The 16,231-nt window shown below is 40.8% G+C and overlaps 1 protein-coding gene across 2 annotated transcripts in view; it reads left to right on the top strand.

The window, feature by feature from the left end:
• The window catches only part of TXNRD3 (thioredoxin reductase 3), a 61,139-nt gene extending 46,245 nt beyond the window's left edge, over window positions 1-14,894 (top strand). For both annotated transcript variants that reach the window (XM_021695011.1, XM_021695010.1), the window contains exons 14-16: window positions 11,612-11,707; window positions 14,029-14,163; window positions 14,377-14,894. In XM_021695011.1, coding sequence (XP_021550686.1) covers window positions 11,612-11,707; window positions 14,029-14,163; window positions 14,377-14,439 — 294 coding nt within the window. In that variant the 3' untranslated portion in view covers window positions 14,440-14,894. The remainder of the gene's footprint in view (window positions 1-11,611; window positions 11,708-14,028; window positions 14,164-14,376) is intronic.
• Window positions 14,895-16,231: the final 1,337 nt, after the last annotated feature.

Below are 16,231 nucleotides of genomic sequence, written 5' to 3'. Positions count from 1 at the left end.
GATACTCCCTTAGGAGAAGAGACAGAGACGAGAAAGAAAGAGACATCGGGATTTCGTTTGGGGAAAAAATCCCAGGCTCTCTTCCTAGTGAATACATGTTACTTGGAAGGAGGGATTAGGGGAGTAACACCTGCATTGATTGTTACGATCACATTTGAGAATCAAAAGCACTCTATCACTGAACTACCAAATACATTGGAATCAAAAGAAGCAGATGACTGAGAATAAAGTTAATGACCTAGGAAAGGTTGAGATAAAGTTGATAGGGGTGCCTGGGCGGCCCAGTCGGTAAGCGTCTGACTCTTGATTTCAGCTCAGGTCATGATCTCAGGCTCAGCTTATGATCCACACCCAGCGTGGAGCCTACTTAAGATTCTCTCTCTCTTCCTCTCCCTCTGCTCCACCCCTTCTCTCTCTGTCTCTAAAAAAAAAAAAAAGAAGATGATGATGATGATAGATATGGGTAGACGAGGATGATCCAACATAAATATAATTCATACCCCGCCGTGGAAAGTCTAACAAGTGGTACAGAAGTGGTATTCTGAAATATGGTAGAAGAAAGCATCCTAATATTAAAGAAGAACTGAATCTGAAGATTGAAGTAACATACCCTTTTCTAGAAGAAACCCAATGTAACATGATCGACACAAACATGTTCTAGTTAAGCTAGGTATTCACAAGGGCAATGAACCAGTCTGGCCCCAGGCTTTTCCATAACAACATTCAGTGTCAAAGACAATAGAGTGATGTCAATAAACTTCTGAGGGAAAGGGATCTGCCTTTAAAATAATCTCTGAAGGATGGGGGGATAGTAAAGGAGACAAAATAGCAAAGACATTTTGGGGAAAAAAAAAACAACAGATGAGTGATAAATAACCTAACATCAAAAAAAGATGATAAGCTGGTAAGGGAAAAGTCAAGAAACCAACCTGGCTTTACATCAGAGTCATCGAAGGCTCAAAATTTAGTGACACCATGTACATCTGGAGGGGATGTAGGGGCCAGCTGACATCAAGCAAACCAAAAATCCATTTAAGAAACAGTGAGACTGTCACCTGCGGACACCCTACAGAGCACTTTCCACACACTGGCAAATATCTGTAAGAAGGTTATTTTCTGGAGATGGTTAAAACTAAAAACCTCTTAATTAGGGAGCACTGGGATCAAGTGAAGGCAGGATCCAGCAGAATACTGAAGTGAGCAGATTCATACTGAATCTTACTCTTCTTCCACTGAGCTTCCAGAACTCTGGCAACCAGCCCTTTACCCTTCTCTGACCAGAGGTTGGTAGAGTCTTATTTCTCAGGGGACTCTGACAAGTCCATAGAGAAACACCTAAAGATACTGAATAAGGTCCCCAAATAAACTTCCCAGTTGGATGATTGGACAGTGAAATTCAAATTCAATAAGCTACAAAAATGAGCTCACAACTTTCAAACTTTGGGAAAAAAAAACCACTTTGAGGCATAATTTACTTACAGCAAGATGAAGATTTTGTGTGTGTGTACAGTTTTATGAGTTCAGACAAACAGTTGTGAAACCACCATTAGAATCAAGATAAAGAACAGTTTCATCACCCCCAAAATCAAACATCTTTTTAATCCCCAATATTTAATATGAGCAAAGGTTATCAGACTTGAAAGAAACAAACTGTACATATGCACAGAAATAATGTATTATACTCATGAACAGAGACTAGGACATACCTTCAGAAGTAACATTTAGAGAACCAACAGATAGCTGTGGAAATGCAAAATATGATAGCAGAAATTAAAAACCCATTGGATGGGCATTTATCCCAGAGAAATGAAGACTTCTATTCATCTCCATGTGTACATGATTGTTTATAGCAGCTTTATTCGTAATAGTTACAAATCGGAAAAAAACCAAAATGTCCTACGGTAGCTGAATGTCTATACAAAAGGTGGTGCATCCACACCAAGGAATGCTACTCCACAGTAAAGATGGTTGAATAGGAGTGCTATTGTGGAAAATGGTGAAATAGGAAGCTCTAGGAATCTATCCCTTCACTGAGACCACAACTGAACTGGCAGGAAGTGTTTGAAGCAGTTCTTCTGGAACTCTGGAATCTAGTTGAGTACTTCCAGTATCCAGAGGAGAGCTTGAGGAGGAGGCTGGGAGCCTGTGGTGGATTTTTGTGTTTCAATAAAGGCCAGTGTCCCACAAACCCAGCACTGTAGTTGCACGGTTGGTAGCCTCTACTCCTGGTGCAGCTTGCTGGTGCCAGAGTGGGCACTAAGAACTTTGTCCCCCAGAAATCAGGGCAATGTTTTGACTGCCCATCCCTGCTTCTGATGGCTGAGGGGTTGGCACCAACCTCCACAAACTGAAGTGGCTTCCCTGCTGTGGTGGGACTTCAAGAGAGAGCACTCCCTTCTCCCCCCCATTTTGGGAGTCAGACATTTAAGGACATCTTTGTCAGGTCCCTGGCTGACCTCAGGGACAATGGACCAGAAACCACAACAATGAACACCCAGTATGCAAAAATAGTTTGGAAAAGTCATGCATGGATGACTCTAGCTCTCAACAAACAAAAAACCAGCCATCTCTGAGGTGTGGAAATATGTAATTTCCAGGGTTGCCATATTATAATACTCGGAATGTCCAGGCTCGAGGAAACAAACAAACAGAGTATATATATATATTAGTTTGCTAGGTCTGCCATAACAAAGTACCACAAATTGGGGGCTTAAACCACATGATTCTATTGTCTCACAGTTCTAGGGGCTAGAAGTCCAACATCAAGGTAGTTGACAGGGTTGTTTCCATTTGATTTCTGTGAAGGAGGATCTATTCCATCCCTTTCTCCTAGTTTTTGATGTTTTGCTGGCAATCTTTGTCATTACTTGGCTTGTGGATCTTACCTTATATTCACTTGGGATTCCCCGTTAGTGTGTGTATCAGAGTATCCAAAATTTTCTCTTTTTATAAGGACAACACTCACATTAGATTACGAGAACCACCTTACTCTAGAATGACCTCATCTTAACTAATTACACATTCAATGACCCTATTTCTTTTTTTTAAATAAATTCTTAGCTTTATTTTACAATCAGTGCTTTGAAAATGGAGTAGTAATTGAATTATTTTGTTTTAATCAATTCTTTTGTCTCAGTATTAATGGTTATAAACGGATATAAAGAAAAGTTTCTCAGAAAGATGGAATTGTTCGTTGTTCTGACAATGACCCTATTTCTAAATAAGATCACATATTAAGATACTGTGGGCTAGGACTTCAACATACGAATTTTAAGAGGACACAATTCAACTCATAACAACATACAAAGAAACAGGAAAGTATGACTTATTTACAGGAAAAAATAATTTGACAGAAACCATTCCAGAAGAAGCCCAGAGTTTGGAATTATTAGTCAAAGACATCAAATCAGCTATTAAATCAATGTTAAATATATTCAGTGAGCTAAAGGAAACTGTGGACAAATAACAAAGGAAGTCAGGAAAACAATGTCTGAACAAAATATCATTAAAGTGATAGAAATTATGAAAAGGAACCAAACAGAAATCCTGGAGCTGTCTTCTTTGGAACCATGAGAGACGATAGACTCTGAAAAACAAACTGAGGGTTCTAGAGGGGAGGGGGGTGGGAGGATGGGTTAGTCTGGTGATGGGTATTAAAGAGGGCACGTTCTGCATGGAGCACCGGGTGTTATACACAAACAATGAATCATGGAACACTACATCAAAAACTAATGATGTACGGTGATTAACATAAAAATAAAAAAATTTAAAAAAAAAGAAATCCTGGAGCTGAAAAGTACAATAACTGAATTGAAATATTCACTAGAAGTTCATCAGCATATATGAGTATGCAGAAGAAAGCATCAGTGAACTTGAAAATAAGACAATTGAAATTATTCATTCTACACAGTAGAAAGAAAAAAGAATGGAGAAAAATGAAGAAAGCCCAAGACGAGTGGGATACTTTGAAGCACACCAACATATGCATTAAAAGAGTCCTGGAAGGAGGTGCCTGGGTGGCTCAGTCGGTTGAGCATCCGACTCTTGTTTCTGGCTCAGGTCATGATCTCATGGGTCGTGGGATCGAGCCCAGTGTTGAGCTCCATGCTCAATGGGGAGTCTGCTTGAAAGATTCTTTTCCTCTGCCTCTCCCCCTGCTCACTTACTCTCTCAGTCTGAAATAAATCAATCTTTAAAAAAGAAAAAAAGTCCCAGAAGGAGAAGGGAGGGCAGAAAAAATGTTTGAGGAAGTAATGGGCAAAACTTGAAATACGTAAACCTACACATCCAAGCATCTGAAGGACAACCAAGTAGGGTAAACTCAGAGATCCACACTGACATGCATTACTGTCAAATCGTTCAAACCCTAAGAAAAAGAGCTAGTTTTAAAAGCAGCAAGAAGGAAGCAACTCATATGAGAAGATCTTTAAAAAGGTAAATGGCTGGCAATGGAGGCCAGAAGACAGTGGGGTGATGTAGTTAAAGTCCAGAAAGAAAGCTATCATCCAAGAATTCTGTATCTGGCAACGCTGTCCTTCAGAAACGAAGGGTAATAAGACATTCCCAGAAAAACAAAAGTTCAGTGAATTCATTACTAGTAGACCTGCCCCAAAGAAATTCTGAAAAGACTCCTTCAGACAGAAATGAAAAGATACCAGATAGTAACTGGAAGCTATAGGAAAAGTCAACACTAGTAAGGATAACTTCTTAGGTACACATAATAACCTGTGTTACTGCACTTTTGGTTTGGTTTGTAACTTCTCTCTTTTGGCTATCTGATTTAAAAGGGAACTGTATTAAACATAATTATAAATCCAAGTTAATGAGCTTGTATGGTATAAAATGTGACCTGTGACAACAAGAATATAAAAGGAGGGGATAGAGATATATATAGAAGCACAGTGTTTGCGTGCTATTGAAACCTTAAGTTGGTATTATTCCAACAAGGTTATTATAAATGTAAGGTGTTAATTGTAATTCCCAAGGTAACCACTATGATAATTTCTTAAATATACAAAAAAGAAGAATAAGGCACTCAGAATGGTGCACTAGAAAACATAAATTAAATACAAAAAAGGCGGGAATAGGGGAATTAAGGAGTGAGAAACATATAAGACCTACAGCAAACAAATAGATAAATGCAAAAGTAAGTTCTCATTTATCAGTAATCCCATTACAAGTAAATGGATTAAGGTCTGCCATCAAAAGACAGTTTGTCAGATTTCACTTAAAAAATAGGATCTATCTATATGTTGTTTGAAGAGACTCACTGTAGATATAAAGACACAGATTGAAAGCCAAAGGATAGAAAAAGATATTCTATGCAAATAATAATAAAAGGAGAGCTTTATTATTATTTTCAGACAAAATAGAATTTAATTTAAAAAGTTACAACAGAGAAAGAAAGATATTATATGTTGATTTAAAAATTCAATATAGCAAAAATATGTAACAGTTGTAAACATACACAGCCCAAAAATATATGAGGTAAAACTGACAGAAAGATAAATAGATACTTCTGCAGTAATAGTTGGAGACTTTAAAATTACCCTTCCTTCAATAATGGCTAAAACAACCAGACAGGATACGGAAGTGGGGTACTTGAGCACCTGTAAACCAATTAGATCTAACATACATTAGGACACCCCACCCAGCAACAGCAGACTACACATTCTTCTCAAGTGCAAATGGAACATTCTCCAGGATAAGCCATATGTTAGAGCACCAGACGAGTCTTAGTAAATTTTAAGATTGAAATCATACGAAGTATCTTTTCTGATCACAGTGGAATGAAACTAGAAATCAGTAACAAAAGGAAAACTTGGAAAAAGGCCAACAGAAATAAACTTTTAGCTAGATTGACTAGGAAAAAAGCAGACTCAAATGGCTAAAATCACAAATGAAAGTTGCTGTGGCCGAGGTCAAAGAGGTTGTGCCTGTGTTCTCCTCTAGGATTTTGATGGATTCCTGTCTCACATTTAGGTCTTTCATCCTAAACTTTGAGTTTATCTTTGCGTATGGTGTAAGAAAGAAGTTTATCTTTGCGTATGGTGTAAGTTCCATTATTCTGCATGTGGCTGTCCAATTTTCCCAGCACCATTTGTTGAAGAGACTGTCTTTTTTCCACTGGATATTCTTTACTGCTTTGTCGAAGATTAGTTGACCGTAGAGTTGAGGGTCCATTTTTGGGTTCTCTATTCTGTTCCATTGATCTATGTGTCTCTTTTTGCGTACCACATCTTCTTTATCCATTCATCTGTCGATGGACATCTGGGTTCTTTTCATAGTTTGGCTATCGTGGACATTGCTGCTATAAACATTGGGGTGCAGGTGCCCCTTCAAATCAATGTTTTTCTGTCCTTTGGATAAATACCTAGTAATGCAATTGCTGGGCCATAGGGGAGCTCTATTTTTAACTTTTTGAGGAACCTCCATACTGTTTTCCAGAGCAGCTGCACCAGTTTGCATTCCCACCAACAGTGCAAAAGGGTTTCCCTTTCTCCTCATCCTCACTAACATCTATTGTTTCCTGAGTTGTTAATTTTAGCCATTCTGACTGGTGTGAGGTGGTATCTCATTGTGGTTTTGATTTGCATTTCCGTGACTCCCAGTGATGTTGAGCATCTTTTCACATGTCTGTTAGCCACCTGGATGTCTTCTTTGGAAAAGTGTCTATTCATGTGAAAGACAGATTTTTATCTTCTTAGTTCTGGAGGCTAGAAATCTGAGCCCAAGGTGTCAGCAGAGTTGGTTCTTTCTGTGGGCCATGATGGAAGGATATTCCAGGCCCTCCTCCTTGGTTTGTAGATGGCTGTCTTTTCCCTGTGTGTTCACATCATCTTTCCTCTGTGTGTCTGTGTCCTAATTTCCTTTTCTTGTAAGGACACAGTCATATTGGATTAGAGCCACCCTAATGACCTCACTTTAATTACCTCTTTAAAGACCCTATCCAAATATGGTTACATTCTGGAGTATTAGGGGTTAGGATTTCAAAGTACAAATTTATTTTGAGGCTGTGACATAATTCAGCCCATAATAGAACTAAATGAATTTAGCAAAGTTGCAGGGCATGAAAACACACAAAAATCAGTTGTATTTCTATGTACTTACAAGTGAGCTCTCCAAAAACGAAATTTAAAAACAATTACAATAGCATTAAGAAGAATACTTAGGAATAAATTTAACCAAGATGGCAAAAGACATGTGCACTGAAAACTTTGAAACACTGTTAAAAGAAATAAAGGAAGAGCTAATTAATTGGAAAGACATTGCCTGTTCATAGATTAGAATACAGTATTGTTAAGATTTGGGATAAATCAGGGTTGGTAGAGGGAGAATTAAGTCTAATGCAAAACAAGATACTCTTTAATTCCATAGAAAATTAAAAGTTCATGAGAGTAAAATAACTATAGTCTACTATGTGACTCAGATGTGAATAGCTTAATTTAAAAAAATAGCTTTACCGAGATAGAAGACATATACAATATAGTTAACCACTTACAGTGTGCAATTTAGTGGATTTTAGTATCTTCACGGAGTTGTATGTCCAGTACCAGTCACTTTTAGAACATTTTTATTGTCCCAGAAAGAAACCTGGCACCTGTTAGCAGTCCCTCCCTGTGTTCCTCTATCCCCTCACCCTTGGCTCCTGGCAACCACTAATCTACTTCCAGTCTCTGTAGATCTGCCTGTTGTGGGCATTTCCTGTAGGTGGCATCATTTAGTATGTGGTCCTTTGTGACCAGCTTCTTTCTCCTAGTGTAAGCTAGTTTTCAAGATTCATCCTTGTTATGGCACATGCCAGTCCTTCATTTCTTTTTACTGCTGAATAATAATCCATTATATGGATAATACCATGTTTTATTTATCCATTCATCAGTTGACAGACATGTGGATTGTTTCCACTTTTTGGGCCATCATGAGTAAAGCCGCTCTAGCATTCCTGTACAAGTTCTTGTGTGGACATAATGCAATCCATTTTCTTGTCTATCCCTAAGAGTAGATTTTCCAAGGTAGCTGCACCATTTTACATTCTCAGCAACAGTGTATGAGAGTTCCAGTTTCTCCACCTCTTTGCCAACACTTGTTATTGTCTGTCTTTTTGATTATGGCTATCTGTAGTGGGTTGAATGGTGACTCCCCAAAAGATATGTCCACAGCCTAATCCCTGGAAGCTGTGAATGTGACCTTGTTTGGAAAAAGGGCCTTTGCAGGTGGAATTAAGTTAAGAATCTTGAGATGAGATCATCCTGGATTTTCTGGCCCTATACCCAAGGACAAGTGTCCTTATAAGACAAGAGGAGAAGGCCATGTGAAAACAAAAGCAGAGATTGGAGTTATGCAGCCAAAGTCAAGGAGTACCTGGAGATACCAGAAGCTAACAGAGGCAAGGAATTCTCCTTTTAGAGCCTTTGGAAGGAGCCTGGCTGTGCGGACACCTTGATTTCAGATTTCTGGCCTTTGGAACTGTAAGAATATAAATTCATTTTGTTTCATGTCACCACATTTGGGGTAATTTGTTAGTGCAGTGTTGGGAAACTGATACACCAATATAGTGGTGTCTCTTCGGTTTTCCATTTGCGTTTCCCTGATGAATAATGATATTAGGAGTATTTTCATGGCCTTATTGGCTAGGTGTACATCTTTTTTTGTACAAATGTCTATTTAGATCCTTCGCCCTTTTAAAAATTGGGTTGTCTTTTTATGAGTTCTAAGAGTTCTTCATCCAAGTCTTTTATCAGAGAGATGATTTATAAAAATTCTCACCCATTTGGCAGGTTGTCTTTTGACTCTTTTGATGGTTTCCTTTGAAGCTCAAAAGTCTTTCATTTTGATGAAATCCACTTTATCTTTTTTTCTGTTGTGTTTTTGACATCACATTGAATAAACTATTGCCCAGTTCAAAGTCATGAAGATTTATGCTTGTGTTTCCTTCTAATAGTTTTATAAAAGTTTTTAGCTTTTACACCTAGATCTTTGATCCATTTTGAGTTAATTTTTGAATAGATGTGAGGTAGGGATCCAACTTCATTCCTTTGTGTGTGAATATCCAGTGGTCTGTGAATAGCTTCGACTTAGTAAAGGAAACACTGATAATTGATCAAGCTGAATAAAACTATAATTGGGAGGATGGGGGGTGGTGGGTGGGGCAGGAAGGGTGTCCAGTGAGTGGTAAGGTCTGGGAAAGAAAGGGAGTTAAATCCTCCTCTCCAGTAGAGGCAAGTCAATAAAGCCTAAAATGGAAAACTCAAGAAGTAGCAACATAAGCATGTTATTTAGAAACATGGAGGTAAATAAAATAAAAGAGGTGAAAGCAACCCAGAGATGCTAATTTAGCAGGTTTGGGCGTATGCCGCTCCACCCTAGGATTCTAATGAGCAGACAAGGTTGTGAACCATTGATCCAGAGGTGCTGACTTTGGCCAACCCATGGGCATTTTCTCTTGCCCACAACTCATTTACAAAGTATGTAGTTCTAGAAGGAAAAGAGTGCTCACTGTGGTATTATTAAGCTGACAGAAGAGGAGAAAAAGTGGAAATACCTTAATGTCTGAAATCTGCATTTTGGTTAAGACAGGCTTCAAATGGTAAAGGATTGAAGAATAAAATGAGACCAACAAAATAAAATCATTTCTAAACCAGGCAAATACTACTGCAGCACTGATCTGCTGATCCAGCAGTAGGAAAACATACTCTTAAAAAAAAAAAAAAGTGAAGCAGTTACCTCCGATTGATCGAAATGGGCATGGGGAGGCAGATGTTGTTTTCATCATAGAGTTTCGAAACTTACATCTAATAATTATGCATAATTTGATAAATTAAAAAAGAGACAGGCAATAACAGATTTGAATAAGGAGAACAATGGGGAGATGAGCCCTACTAGATATTAAAGTTTATCATGTAGCTATAGTAATTAAAATCGTGCCATAGTGGCGTACAGGTGGATGGAAAGACGCATGGAACAGAATATGAAACCTGGAAATGGATTCAAATGCTTAGAACAATTCATGATAAAGGTGGTATTTTATTTTAAATCAGTGGGAAGAGACATTCATTTAAGGGTGTTGGAGTAAGTGGATGGCCATTCAAGAAACAAGTAAAGTTAGATCCACACTTCACATCCACTTTGAACCAAAAGGACCAAAGATTTAAATAAAATAAAATCTTCAGAGTACTAAAAGGAACCCACACACAGAGCACAAACTGGAGAAAGAAGGAAAGGGAAGTGGGACACGTGAGCAGAGTAGCACGGGACAAACCAAGGACAAACTTGCTATTGGGAACATCTTGTTTGAAACCCCAGAGCTTTCACCATCTCTTTTCTTAACCTGTATTTTAGGAAATACTATCACTTGAGATAAAGAAACATTTATCTGTAACATGATAACATGATAATAGCCACAGAGATTGAAAAGTTTGTATTAAAATGTGTGGAAGAGTTTGTTTCTCTTCTGTTAAATACAAGTTAGATGTAATGGTTTTTATTACAAGTCACTGTGCTCTATGATATCTTTTAAATAAAAATTTCATTTTTATTAGCTATGCACCAACAATTGATACTTCCCTAACATTCAAAGTATTTATTTCTGGATGGTGGTTTTTTGTTTTCTTTTTTTACTTTCTTTGTGACTTTCTGCACTGCATTATTCTTATGATAACCTTGTATTGTTTTTATAAAAACAATAAAGACATAATTCAAAATATAAAATACATAATCCTATTAAAGAACACAGAATCAGTATTTATATCCTTCCACTGTGGATTTTAGTTCGGAATTCATTTCTTATCCTGGCAGCAGACATTAATCCATCGCCTTCTGTATGGAGCGATTAGGAGAAACAGGCTGGGGCCATGTAGCCCCACAAGTAGAGGACGTGTTGCACTTTGTCCCGGTTCCCAGCTGACCAGGCCAGATTGAGGAGCCTTACAGGTGCACTCAGAGCACAGAGGGAGCGCTCTCAGGTAGCAGAGGTGGTGTTCTTTTTTTTTGTTAAGATTTTTTATTTATTTATTTGACAGATAGAGAGCACAAGTAGGCAGAGAGGCAGGCAGAGGCAGAGGGAGAAGCAGGCTTCCCGCTGAGCAGGGAGCCCGATGTAGGGCTCGATCCCAGGACCCTGGGATCATGACCTGAGCCGAAGGCAGCTGCTTAACCGACTGAGCCACCCAGGCGCCCAGAGGTAGTGTTCTTAATGTCCATGAATGGCTGGGACTATTTTATTTCTTCTGCTTTTCCTAGATGTGGTGTGACTGTGAACCTTGTAGGCAGCTTGTAAATTCACTGAAGCAGAATCTGTATTTACCTTCTCAGGTGCCACAGGGCCTACTGCATTGCCCTGGACAGTAGTACCCTAGAAATGTTTGAAAATGGAATTTAATTAATTGGGAGATTTTTTTGGACTGACAGAAAAAAAAAATGGTCCACACACTTGTGTAGCTGGTATTTTAGGAATGGTGGCCCAGATGCTCCCATCAGACACATAAGTCGGGATTGTGAAACTTTAAATTTATGAAAGCTGTTCTAGAGATGATCTCTTTATATAATTAAAGAGCGTATCAGGGAGTGGTTTTCATAGACATTAACCTTGGCCTATTTCTCCCTTGTCTTGCAGGTGTACCATACTTTGTTCTGGCCTCTTGAATGGACAGTGGCCGGCAGAGACAACAATACTTGTTATGCAAAGATAATTTGCCATAAATTCGACAATGTACGTAATATGATTGGATGCTAAAAAGCTGTTTATTTTAAACTGTCACTTTTAATCTAGTATTTGGGTTTGAATGATCTCTTTAAAGACCGGGCGAGGCAGGGCGAGGCAGAAATCCTTCAAATTGTTACCAAGTCCATGTGTTTGTGGCGGTTGCACACGTGACAGATTATAATGGAGGCTCACTAATAGTCTCAAAAAAAAAAAAAAAAGTTGAAAGTTGTCTCTTCCCAGAGCTATCTAATTTGGCAGTTTAGAACCAGATGATCTGTGAAAGTTTTGGTCATCAACTAGTAAAATAAAATGTGTGTGCATTTTGTAAACTGACCAAATGTGTGTCAGAAGCCTTTAGAAAGAGATGTTTGCATGAAGTGAAAACTAGTTAATTAACTGATTCCTAATGAAGGCTTTCATTAAAGAAGAATCAGTGGGGTGGAGAGCCAGTGGGTGGAGGCTCTCTGCCTTCCCTGTTCTTGAGGTGAGCATGAAATTGATAATAGGCACCTTCATTGTCGTAGTTGAAAGCACAGCTTATTTATGACTTGTTTTGTAAAGAACACTGAGTGTAGGAAGCAGTAGGACTTGGTTCTTCCCTCTGTAAGAATTTATAACCTGGGAGATGAAACATAAAATTAGGTAAATGTGAACAGCGACAACTGATATTTGTTTGAAGTTTACAAATATAATGGTCATCTTTGAATCCATCGAATTCGCAGTGTAACAGAAAACAGGTGTCACAGACTCATGGCCAGTTAGCAGGTGCCCCATTGCCTGAGCGGTGAAGGCACCCAGAGCTTTAGAACTTAGTCCCTTGGCCCTTGCACAGGTGTGCAGGGCAGTGAAGGGGATACTGGTCAGAACGCCCCAGAAACACCGTAGGGCTGTGACACGTTCCCAGCTGTGCTCCCCGGGGGTGGTGCCGGCTGTGGGGTCCTTGTCCTGACTCTGGACATGAGTGATGTGAGCTTACCGTCATGCCAGCTGCAGGTGGTCTTTGCAAAGGGAGCAGACGGAGATGGTCTGCATGCACCACCGCCCCCCGGAGTGAGCGGGATTGGGCTCAGATTGGTAGAGCCCCTGCCCTGGTAGAGCCAAGATATTTCTGATCTCTTGACAGAGGTGTTGACTGGTGGGCCTGGGGCTGAATTTCAAGGTCTCTCCACCCCTCTTTGGACATCTGCTCTGTTCCTTGCCACTCCCACCACTTAGCCTCCACTGCCCTTGCACACTTGCCCGCCCTCCACAGTAGAGCTTGCTCCTCCTTTTACCCCCGTCCAAACTGCTACTTCTAGAGTATCGCCCTGGTACTTCCTACCTTCCTGTGGCTATTTGGCGAAAAGGGTGAATGAGGTTTGCCCTCTCACAGGACCTGCCTTCATTTTCATTTGTAAGGGGAGATTTTCATCAGAGGTCCTTTGTCTCTCCAGGCTGCCCCCCTTTCCCCACTTTCCTGCACAATGCCCCATCTCAGAGATTCCAGCTCAGGAGCCTTCTGTGGGCTCCTGAGAACTCCCACTTTTCATGCACAGCTCCCGTGGCCTCTGATGGCCAGCCCCCTGAGAAAGGCCGCTCCAGGGGCTCTCCTCTGAGTGCCCACCAGTAGATGTGCCCGAGGTCGTGTGCTCTTTGTTCTTTCTCCAGAATGTGGATGGCAGAGGTGTCTCTCCTGCCCTTCTGCCTTCTCTCTCTTACCTGGTGAGCACTTTCACTATTGAACATCAAAATGAAGACTAGAGTCTGATGAAAAAACACTGGACAGCCTAAAATGCAGTGTTACCTTGGAAATATACTTTGACTCTTGCTTCCTGTCTTGGTGGGTCTGCTCATGCCCTGCGCCCCGTCCCTCCCTACATGCAGGCCTGGGTGGAAACCCCGCTCTGGCCACTCCTTGATCTCTGCTTAGTTATGTCAAGAGCCGGGCAACTTGTTTCCTGGGACAGGAACCACTACATTTCCAAACCCTGATGCCCTAGAATTATTCCAGCATTGGACTTCAATTCAGATTTGTTAGGTTGTTGTTTAGCACTATCTCAGCATAATTTGGAAATTTACATCATACTAATGAACTCCTTCATGCAGTGGGTAAATTGCTTGTTCTAGTAAATTTGAGTGCAAATTAACTCTGGATGTGCATTTACTGGCTCATTTAACAGATTCTTACAGTAGTTCAGTTTCATGATAATGTTCTCTGCTCACTTCAACATTAGAGTTCTTTTTCTGTAGTAGCTGCCATAAATGTTAACTGTGAACTTGCAATAAATAGACTTCTATTCAGATCATTAACCTACTGGGCTTCTCTTTCTTATGTTTACATATTCAAGTATCGGGTGATAGGATTCCATGTTCTTGGACCGAATGCCGGTGAGATCACCCAAGGGTTTGCGGCAGCAATGAAATGTGGGCTCACAAAACAGCTACTTGATGACACCATTGGAATTCATCCCACATGTGGTGAGGTACGGAGATAGGTTTGTGTTTTTACTGATTTCAGTTGGTGTAGTTTGAAAAACTATTCTAAAGCACATCGTCAGAAAGATTTTGTATTAGTAACTGCTTCGTATATTTTAAAGGTTAACCTAGATGTAATATTCAAAACGTGTTTTCTTAAAGCAATACTGAAATATTGATGGCTAGATATAAATGTGTTTGGTTTTCTTCCTTTCGAACAGGTGTTTACAACTTTGGAAATCACAAAGTCGTCGGGACTAGACATCACGCAGAAAGGCTGCTGAGGCTAGCCCCGCTGCTGTTTGGTTTTCCTTGTCCTATTCCCATTTCTCTCGAAGATAAGAATGCCCCCCAGGGAAAGTGAGTCGGTGCTCATGCACCTGCTCTCTTGCACAGGGCCCAGTGCTGGACTTCTCTTCCCAGCACAGAGATGAGAAAGACGAGGAGGCAGGACGGCAGTGGGCGTGTGCTTAGCAGGCTCGGCTTGGCTGGGAGAGGCAGTTGGGCTGCCTCCTTGACGTCTTGGCTCGGAACCCGTTGTGAGGTGAGCTAAGGCTGATGCTCTTCCATGTCAGAATCGAGCTTCCCTCTGAAGGACCTTGCAAGCACACAGCTAATCCAAGTTAACTTTTCTGGTTGCTGGTGTTTTTATCCCCTTGCTTTGTTGTTTCTCTGAAAGTGTTTTCTCCGTGTCGAAACTGACCGTAAAGTGGCGAGCCTGCAGTATGTGGGCCTGGAATTCCGTGTGGTCACTGGTGCGCGATGTCCTGGAAATGCCGTCGCGTAGCTGGCCGCGGGTGTGGGTGCACAAGTAGGAGGTTGCGCACACTGTGTAGAGTTCAGTCAGCCGTATCCAGCATACCCACCGTCAGACTCCCGCCTCCTGCCTCACCCTCTCCGGGTTCCCAGTGGCGACAACCTTGGAGTCCTCTCTTATTAGTGTCTCATGTCAGAGACACACTCGAATTTCTTCTCTACGTTGATCTTAAGAATAATATTAAAACGTTTTCAATACTGTATGATGCAAAATCTAACGAACTTAAAACTCTTTAAAATGATTCAGTCTCTTTAAAATGAATTGCAGTCAAGTTCAGTAAATGGACAGGTGATGGGATATTCTATTTGAATCTGCATCTGTCAGCATCTAAGAGGCCCTTGAAGTGGGGACCTGTCCAAGGTCCTTTTGGAAAATCCTTTGTTTTCTTGGGTGCGCATCACAGAGCAGCCAGTGCGAGGAAGACAGCCAGTGCTCTCCTGAGCAGGCTGTGGGCCGTGGGCCCACTGTCGTAGGGTTGGATAGGTCTGTGGTCAGAATTTCTAGCCAGAGGTTTCAAACAAAAAATTTGAGGCCATTCAGCAGTTGGGGAACACCATCTGTAGATTGAGCCTTTTGCTCCCCTCTCCGGAGGCAGAGTGTGGAACAGGCCTGGAGTGGGGAGGGGGACCCGAGGGCCTGACAGAGGATCCAGTTATTGAGTTGCCTTTTTATTGGGGAGAGAAAGATACAAATATAACTCTGCAAAGTAAGCCTGGTTGTCGCAGTTGCTATAACCCAGGTAGAGACAGCCCGGTGAAAAACGGGAAGACGCTATTAATTTCCATTGGATATGGGGTGGGGGTGGCTGATAGATCAGGGTTTTAATGAAAGCAGCTGTATTTAAACTGAACCATGAGGGATGAGTAGGATTTCAAGGATCTGAAGCAATCTGGAGAGGCTCTGAATGATGCTTTTGAAGGGTTCAACTAAAATTCTAGATAAAATAATTTTTTAAAACTTTGTTAGTATATTGCTGAGCATCACATACATGCAAACAACCAAGGGTTTGTAGGACCCCAAATGAAATGAAACCAGGAAGCCTGGAAGTGGTTTCTGCTTGCGCTCAGCATAATGCAGAAAACCTGAAAGCCCAGGCCTGCCCAGGTAAGGTTCCAAATAGGAAGCCTTTGTGTAAAGCTGGGACCCCAATGGGCTGTACCCGCAGTGGGAGGGTGAGCAAAAAACATACTCTGCTTCCCGAAAAGAAGCAGCAAGGAAACTTGGCTATGTTCTTAGGAGGAAGGAAGTAATTCACTCAA

This window comes from Neomonachus schauinslandi, chromosome 1 (assembly GCF_002201575.2).
Source record: "Neomonachus schauinslandi chromosome 1, ASM220157v2, whole genome shotgun sequence".
In the NCBI taxonomy this organism is placed as follows: Eukaryota; Metazoa; Chordata; class Mammalia; order Carnivora; family Phocidae; genus Neomonachus; species Neomonachus schauinslandi.
The sequence above is the reverse complement of the archived record's forward strand: the minus strand, read 5'-3'. Positions and strand labels throughout refer to the sequence as shown.